A 9,075-nucleotide genomic window follows, 5' to 3' on the forward strand; every position below is an offset into this window, starting at 1 on the left:
AAGAAAGAAAGAAAGAAAGAAAGAAAGAAAGAAAGAAAGAAAGAAAGTTCATTCATTGGAAACTGGGATAATTTGGTTATAAAAGTGGTAATGATAGTAAAATAATTGCTTCTATTTGTTAAGCCCTGCTTTGCAAAAGACAACTGCAAAAGCGCCCACTATTCATCCACTCATTAATGCTCCTTACAAGGTATTTGTATGGTTTTTATCTTATTTTGAGATGAAGACGGTGAGAAATTTGGGCTGGCCTCCTGGCCTAATGGTAGTACCTTGATTTACATCTGGCTCTACCCAACATCTGATCCCTGTGTGCACTAACAGTGTGCATTGGGCTTGGTTCCTGTCTCATGTCCTTTAATACACGTGTCTGTTGTGAGGTTATTCTGTGAGTGCTCCATGCCTCACTTACCCTGACATCTAAGAGGTGTTGAAGGACACATGACATACCAGTCCCCCAGATACTGAGAGGGATCAGACATCCACTCCAGCAAATGGCACAGATGTTTAAATTACCCTACAACATGAAGTGCTGAGGCAACCAAAGCCCCCCCGCCCCAACCCAGGGGAAGGCATGACTCTCCAAGGTTTTTGCAGAATTTCTATTCTGCCATTTAATAGTCAAAGCCCCCTTCTTGGAGTTGCTGGTCTTATGAACAGACCAGTACAAACTATTGCTCTCTTTGTGGCCTCTCTTGATCTCTTCCCCTTCCTGCATGTCTGCATACTAAGAGTCTCTCCCTGACTTCAGCGAGGGAAAGGGTCCTTCCACCCTCTCAGGACTGTTTCCTGGTGGTCTACTATTGCCACTACCTAGGACTGCCCTCAGTGCCTGTGGAGCAGACCTCGTGCCTCCGTGATCCTCTCTCCATCAATTCTGTGTTCAATGAGAAGGCCTGGGAACCTTGAGTAAGTGTGGCAGAACTCTTGCCCTGGCTTGCCATATTTATTGTCATTATTAATATTACTCAAGAGCAGTAATAAGCAATGTGTATTGGCAGGAGGGGATTGCCAAGCTATATAGCCAAATATGGTTTTGATACTGTTCCTTTAGTAAGGACCCAAAGACCACAGCTCCTTCCATCTTTAATATAAAAAAAGAGGTATGTTTGCTGAGAAACTAGATTATTCTTAAAAATAATTTCTTCCCTGGCTGTAGTCAAAGCTCAGAGGCCTCTTACACTGCTATAACTTTAAAGAAAGATTGTTTTAGACAAGTCTTTGCCCTGTCTTATTTTCTCTTCTCACAATTTCTCCATGATTTCCATTAACATCCTTTATCCTGTTCTAGGCATATACAAAGAAAGGAGGAAGATAAAACTAACATGCTTAATGAATGAAAAAGTGTTTCATCTTGTGGGAAAGATCAAGTCTCACAATGACAAGAGCAGAACCCTTCAGAAGGAAAAAAAACTAGAGTAGAGGTGAGTGGTGTTCAGCTTGAGCCTCCCCAGACTTAGAGCGATTGCAAATGGAGCCCTGTGAAATCTGGGTGGCTGGTTATTTACAGGTTATTTACATTCATGCCTCTGTCTCCCTTGCAACACTCTCCACATTGTTAGGTTCTCTTATTCTTCCCATGGGCAGGCCTCCGGAAACCTAACCTGCAACTAACACACTAATAAAGTTAACAATCTGCCAGTTCTCTCCTGCACTGGAGCAGATAGTCCTTAGGAGATGGCCACACACAGCATAGCATGGTAACCAAGTTAAATTGACTACCAATAGGTGGCCTTAAAGGTGACCAGATGATCTTTCTGTGAGGATTTTCCCATAGTCCTCCATATACCAATTACAATGATGTCAAGGGGCTCCTGACTCCTTCCACAAGATAACAGATGTGCTACAGCATTTCAGGTGAAGCTTGTTGCTAAGCAGGCAGGGCAAGCGTAGTAACTAATGACGGGTTGATACAAGAATTTTAAATATCTAAAACCTTGATAATGTCACCAGTTGTACTTCAAGTTCTGTAGGACTCCACCTGTAGCTTAGGGTAAGACAGAGTCCCACAGTCATGACCAGGTTGTGGCTGTAAAGAAAATGGGGCATCTCGAAGAGCCAGAATAGCTACTGCCTGTTCCAACGTGGCTTCTAAGTTTTTAGCCAAGTTGCTATAGTAAGTAATTGCCTTTCCTCGTAGGGAAAAAGGCCCTACAATGGCCAAGTTTAAGCACAAATCACGGTACAGTACATTAAAACCTCACAGGGGATTTGAAAGCACTGTTCCTGGTCTTGGGATTTCTAAGCCGCCCCCCTCCTCCGAAATAAGTCAGTTGTTTTTGCCACATCTCCAAGGAGTATTCCAGAGTCAAATCGTGGCTTTTTCCTCCCAAGTACATTTTCTACCGTCTACAGAGCCATCCCTGACTCTCCTCTCTCTCTCCTCCAGATGTTTCTTCCTCACATTTCTAAGTCCTGCGTGATAAATGTGTCTCCAGTAGAGCTCCGTCTCTTAAGCACCGTTGCTCCCTCCAGATGGAGCCACTATCATCTGGAACGTGGGACTTGGTGCATTCCCAGTACTCACTCACAGGATCTGGTAGTGTTTATGCAGGCCTTACCAGCTCGAATCCTCACCCTACTCCCAGGCCTTAATATGTTTGAGGCAATGTCAAGGACATACAGTAAAACAGATTGTAAACTGCTTATCTAAAATCCAACTACAACTGGCCTATATTATATCTGTCAACCCCAGGTGAGCTCAGCCTATTCAATGTGGATTCCACAGCTCCTTCCATTGGTCCAAAGGAGTCACTGGGCCTGGAGTGGCCAGATCTATAGAGTAACAGAAAATTTCTGATTACCCCTCAGCTTGCAATAATCAAATCAACCACCCAGCCGTTCCCATGATCTTTTCAGGGGAGAATTTGTTCAAAGATATGCTGAGAGAGAGAGAGAGAGAGAGAGAGAGAGAGAGAGAGAGAGAGCGCTCTCATTTCAGAAGTGAGTACTTTTGTTTGCATTAACAATGAAGACTTGATTCTCAACTTTTGTGTTTAACTAGACTGCCCTCTTGTGGCAGTTACGGTGAACTGAGCCTCAGAGGTCTTAAAGGTCTTAAAACTGGGGTTGTAGACCCACTGTGTCCAAAATTCTGTGTCTTATGCTGTGGGAGAAAAGAAATGAGTCATATATATACAGACAAGTGACAATTTTCTATAGACCTCTAAAGCCTACTATGCTTCCTAGAGTGGGTTCTTTAAATTCTTCCATGTTTCTTGGTTAATCACAGGTTATTTACTTTTAATCCCATCTGTATTAAAGCTGAAATCTATAACTCCTTGGATGCAGCTAGCCTTCAGTTGGATGTGAAGATGAGCATTCGGTTAGTTGGGCTGCCTGATGATTCTGTGCTCCCAGTTAAGCTAATTACTTAGTTGCCAGGGGTGAGAGTGAGGTGGGGAATCTAACCTACATTTCCTGAAACTGGATAATGCAAGAGAATTTCCTGAAGGTGAGCATGTTGGGATGATGCATGTTCTCAGTGGCTTTATAGGTGAAGTGTCAGGAGAGCTTAACCACAGCCCAGTGAACAGAGTACAAGTTCCATTTCCCAACGGCGAACACTGAGGAGGCTCTGGGAAGTTGAATGACCAGGTCACCTTGCAAAGCAGTGGCAGATGAAGACTGAAGGTGGCAGGGGTAAAGGCTGTGGGGCGGGATAGTACTAGAAACGGACAAAGCTGGCAGGAGTGAGGTGGCCAAACTCTGAGGGACCCAGGACACAGAAAGATTTGGTGCAAAGCAGATAGTTCAAAGCTAGCTTCTTAACCACATAAACAAATGCATACAACCTCTGACCTCAGTCTTTAAAGCCATATTGTGAAGTTTTGTATTCTAGGTTGAATGTATGAAATCACTGATAATGAATTTTGCAGGGTGTGATCTAATGAAAAGGCTAAGCTTCTAAAGTATTACGCAACTCAGATCAAGTTTGCCTATGGGAGCTGCACTTCGGTCATGGTCTGTGACCCCCTCTGGCACCACACATGGGAATGTTCTCTCTCACACGGCAACTGGCTGTTCTGGAAGGCAGCCATGTGGGGGCTCAGATTCTCCCTTGGCAGCGTTCACATAGGCTGGTGCTTTCTTTCATTGTGTTCAGAATGGTCTGACATTATGTAAAGTCTGAATGGCCCTTCACAATCATGGGCTGCTCTATAATAGCTGGACACTACCTGGATATTTGGGCTAGAGTGTATAAGGTGCTTCTCATTTTATATTTGTTATTTGAAGGGTAAAGTCCTGTACAGGTGCACGCACGTTTGGAACTTACAGAAATGCATGTGCATCACCAAACCCAGGCTCTCTAACGGGCTCTTTTCTCTTGGATAAGGTTGCCCTTTCTAGCCACTCTTCCACTGCAGCCCTCATCTCCTGTGTGGTCCTCAGCAGCTGTGTAGTCCTTCATATTACTCTCTGCTCCTGCTTCTATCCGGATCCAAGACACTCATCTGGTCATAGGATCATATGTAAAGAACCTTTTTCTTATTGTTTTTTTTTTTTTAAATAATTAAATCTGGTACTTACACTGGTCATTTTGGATTGTATTAGCATACCATGCTTCGGAATCAACTTCTCCGGCTCTGACACCTTCTTTTGAGCAGCTATACAAATATTTATGGTATGTTACATATAATCAGCCACTCCCTACTTGAGGAACAGTAGCTTTTTTCCCTAGTCCTCTGCTAGGATGTATAGGTCTTCATACTCTGGTGTTTTCATTTGCGTGGTAGGCTGGAGAAGCAAAGAGTATGTGGTGATTTGAGTGAGGTGATCCCTCATAGACTGCCACAGAGTGTCACTACTTCAGAGGATTAGGAGGTGTGGCTTTGTTAGAGGAAGTGTGTCACAGGAGGTGGGGGGGGGGTCAAAAACCCCTGCCAATCCCAGGTTTCTCTCTATGCCTATGGATCAGGACTCAGCTACTGCTCCAGTACCATGATGACAATGGACCAAACCTCTAAAGCTATAAGCAAGCCCCCAATTAAATGCTTTATTTTTTTTAAGCATTGCCATGGTCATGGTGCCTCTTCACAGCAATAGAACATTACCTAAAACCATATAATTGTAATTTCAATAGCTATTCCCAGCTGTCCTTGTTAAAAGTGCTGCGTACAGGGTGAACTTTCCTGTCAATGACAAAGGAGGATGAGGCATCTCTTAATTCTCCACCAGGCTCAATGTGACAAATGACACTCTCAGATCCTAATGCATACATAAGCTTGAAGAGCCCCTTACCTGTTGTAGCTGTGGATCAGATCAAAAATCATCATGTCTGTGGTGTTGACAAACTTGCACTGGACAGGCATAAAGTCCCCATCTGCAGAGCACTGGGGTGGTGACTTGTCTCCTACCCCATGGAGGAGGCGGCGGTTTCTTATCTCACAGCTCCTTGGACCTAAACATTTTCATGTAAAACTGTTCAGTTCTTATGCATGGGGGGGGGGGGTAGGTAGGTACTGATGCTACTCATGTGACCCATGGAAACCCATCGGTGCCCAAGACAAGCCACCTGAGGCTCACAAGCATTTGTGGAAATCCTGCTTGTGCTTATAGCTGTCGGCCAGCAAGCAAGGCTCTGTGGAATGATCTAAAGCCATGCAACCGTCTCTGTGCTATTTTCCCTCTCCCTCAAAGGCCAGGCACTCTGTGCTGTCAAGCATGGGATTTGTGAGGAACCAAACTGTAGCCCACCCAGGGAATCTGGTGCCCATGACAGTGACACTTACACCGCGTTGGCCTCCCCAGCTGGCGGGTACCATACACCTCCATGCCCTCTGTGTCTACACACCAGCATTGCACTTGCCACAAGTCACACTGGACTGGTGCATAGCTGCCTGAATCCTGGCACTGAGGAAGGTAGCGAGCATCTGTGCTGTTGATGTAGCTGCTCAGCAGGATCTGCTGCCTATGTAACTGGCAGAAGGACAGACCTGGGGATACAAAGAGAAGCAACAGAGGGTTGTTGGGGAGCACACAGGGTCAGGATCAAGCCCAGGAGGGCCCTTCCTCCTTGAAGGACATTCAGCCTGACTTTCAGAAGGCTCTGACGTCTTGGGAACCGAGTTAGAAGGCGATGTCTCTCACTAGCACCCTGGCACTGTAGAGCAGCTCCTGGTACGGTTAACAGAATGTCTTAGTCGGGATTTCTTTGAGGCTGCCCGTGTTGCCTGAAAAGTTGCTTCACTACTCTGCATTTTTCTCCCTCTCTAGAAGTGAGGACAGCTGCCTCCCTCCGGATGTGGGAGGAAAAGCCACTTCTGTTTGCTCCCGTGGAATAGCTGTCATACACCAGCCTTACTACATTGCAAATCCTCACATGGGTGAGGTAGGTTCTCTGTTCATTTTGTAGATTGGGGTTGAGAGAGCAGGTGACTTTGGTTAAGATCATAACATCAGAGAGTATGAAGGGCCACCAGGGTCCCCAAACCAGCCATGCTGGCCAGACACTCAGAACTATCATCTACCACTGAAAAAGTGCTTCCCCTTTAAGCCCTTGCTTTCACCATTGGATAACACTTTGCTGAGAGCTCTGACCTGGCTTGGAACCCCTCTATGTCTGCTGCTCATAACTGACTCAGTATGGGGCACACTGGCTGGCTCATGGGAAGTCCTTGCTAGGTATTGGCTAGACTAGAGCATCTCATATGATTTTCATAGTGGTCTTTAGGAAATTGGACTTCTGCATATTCAATGATGAGGAGCCAGCAGCCCTTAGGGGAACTTGCCAGATTAACTTCCTTAAGCCTAGTGTTTGTCCCTAGATGTGATGTGTCCCACTGTAAGGGCCCCTGTCCCGCTACATGCTCCTGTGTTACTTACAAGCTGTTGGCCTTCCCTGCTGCCTGCTGCCAGGTACTTCCCTGCCATCAGCATCTACACACCAACAGGATTGGCCATCATTTTGGCACTGGATTGTCCTGAAGAGAGAAATACCATGTGACATCCTGATGGTTTCCTGACACCACATTCTGGTCCCAGCTGAGTGAGACCAGGGCCTAGCAAGTCACACAGGAAAGCCAACGCTGTGCTCAATCAAGGCCAAAGACAGAGTTCCTGGAGGGGCGGGGCGCTACACTGAGAGTTGCAGGGTGGCCTGGGGCAGGAGGTGGCTGGGTAGAGTGTGTGTGGATCCTCCTGGGGACAAGGCAGGCCTGGAACTTCAGAAAGAAATGTACACACGGATGTCAAAAAGGGAGACATACTCCTTAAGCCCTCCTTCACAACCCTGGATTCCCAGAAGTCCTGACTAGAGCTAGGCAGCAGTTTGTGCCTATGGGAAGCTTGCATAAGGGACAGAAGCAGGGAAGGTTTCCCACAGTTAGAGGTGAGGGCTGTGTGTGTGTAACTGCACAGTAGAGGGGAATAAGGACTCTTGCTAGGCAGGAGAGAGAAGCTTAGACCGTAACCTCACTCACTCAGGACCCAAGATGTGTCAGGGTATCTGCAAAAGTCCCTTTCACAGCAGAGGTCCCTGGAGGGAAGTGGCCTAGCAGCCCAGGGAGGCTATGAAAACAGGGTCAGCCAACTAACAGGAAGTTCCTGCTTTGTCTTGCCAGGGTACAGGAGGGTGGAGTGGATGCCTAGGAGCACCTTTACCTCTATTGGACCTTTATGAAAAAGGCCTTGTAAGCTATGTGTTTTGTTTGTTTGTTTATTATTATTATTAATTACACTTTATTCATTTTGTATCCCCTCATAAGCCCCTCCCTCCTCCCCTCCCGATCACACCCTTCCTCCCCTTTCTGCATGCATGTCCCTCCCCAAGTCCCTGTAAGCTATGTTTTAAAGCAGTTAAGATAAAGCTTCAGCAACACTTGAGAGGCTGTCAGCAGCAACGCACTGTCTGTATGTGAGGACAGAGAGGGAGCCCTCCCAAATGACAGCATAGCTCAAGAATCTGGGTGGGTACGATTGGGGATCACAGGAACAAGATATAAGAGGTTCTTCGAGGTGTTTTAGGACTCTAGAGCTCCTGCTAAAGCCAGTCTTACTGGAAGCTCCCATCTTCTGAGCACTGTGGAACATAGTCAGCCTGCTTCAGAAAGGCCCTCTCCCTCTGCAGCTCACAGGGACGGAGTGGTTGTTCATCTACCTGGTATTCTATGCGAACGGAAGAGATACGTGAGAAGGATGTAGGTCAGGTTCCATCCCCCACCCCTGACAGCCCTTCATATACAGTCACAAGTCTTTACCTTCCCAGTGTTATTGACAGCCCTTAATGGTATCCCCAGCACATGATTAGTTCATTTAATCATCTGTACTCTCCCAGGAGGTAATCAGAATATCTCCATTCTCCCAGTTTCTTTATCACTACTCTACCAATTCCTAGCTCTGGGACCTCAGGCAATACAGACCACACCTCTGAAACTCTCTCATCGGAACAGCAAAGGGCAAATATCTAGCCTCTGGGCATTTGTGTGGTTAGATAAAGTCAGGCATGTCCAAGGGCCCTGGCCAGAGCCTGGCAGAGCCCCGTGCCTGAAAACTCCCTCCTTAAAACCATGGCCCCAGCCTTAGAACTTACCAAAGATGTTGGCTGCCACTAGGCAGACTGAGTTTAACAAAATGAAGACCCACAAGACCAGGGCCATCTTCCTGCCTGCTCCTGGGATGAAGAGATAGGAGCAGTCCCGCCTGAGTCTCCTTGTCAGGGAGCCTTTATAGCACAGCGGCAGGCCCTGCTCTCCTGTTCAAGGACACTTGACAGGGCACTGGCTCACCTTGTTTTCTCTGCCAGTCACAGGAACTCCCTCTACTCAAGTCTGCTCCCCCTAAGAATACTCGAGTGGTCAGTAGGGTGACCACTCCAAGATGTGGGGACAAGAAATGGGAGGGTGGTACTAAAATTACTCTTTACAGGCAGATGCCAGGGCTGTACGTTAGGAGTGACAGAGCTGGATTGTACCTCTGTGAAAGATAAACTGCTGCCTCCTTTCCTCCCGATTACCTCACTGCCCCCTTCTCTCCTCTCCTTCCTTTCTTCCTTCCTTTGTTCCTTCCTCCACTATTGTTTTAGAGCCCAACATCTGTAGGTACTATTCTAGAAAATGAAGCCATGGCAGAAAACAAAAC

The 9,075-nt window shown here is 46.6% G+C and overlaps 1 protein-coding gene across 2 annotated transcripts in view; it reads right to left on the minus strand.

Annotated features, from left to right (window-relative positions):
* Tg (thyroglobulin) overlaps nucleotides 1–8,594 on the minus strand; it is a 185,109-nt gene extending 176,515 nt beyond the window's left edge. For both annotated transcript variants that reach the window (XM_055626695.1, XM_055626696.1), the window contains exons 1-5: nucleotides 8,528–8,594; nucleotides 7,995–8,103; nucleotides 6,823–6,920; nucleotides 5,730–5,933; nucleotides 5,239–5,398 (exon numbers count right to left, since the gene is read on the minus strand). In XM_055626695.1, the coding sequence (XP_055482670.1) occupies nucleotides 5,239–5,398; nucleotides 5,730–5,933; nucleotides 6,823–6,920; nucleotides 7,995–8,103; nucleotides 8,528–8,594 (638 nt within the window). The remainder of the gene's footprint in view (nucleotides 1–5,238; nucleotides 5,399–5,729; nucleotides 5,934–6,822; nucleotides 6,921–7,994; nucleotides 8,104–8,527) is intronic.
* Nucleotides 8,595–9,075: the final 481 nt, after the last annotated feature.

Source organism: Psammomys obesus, unplaced genomic scaffold, assembly GCF_907164565.1.
Source record: "Psammomys obesus unplaced genomic scaffold, mPsaObe1.curated_primary_1811, whole genome shotgun sequence".
NCBI classification, from domain to species: Eukaryota; Metazoa; Chordata; class Mammalia; order Rodentia; family Muridae; genus Psammomys; species Psammomys obesus.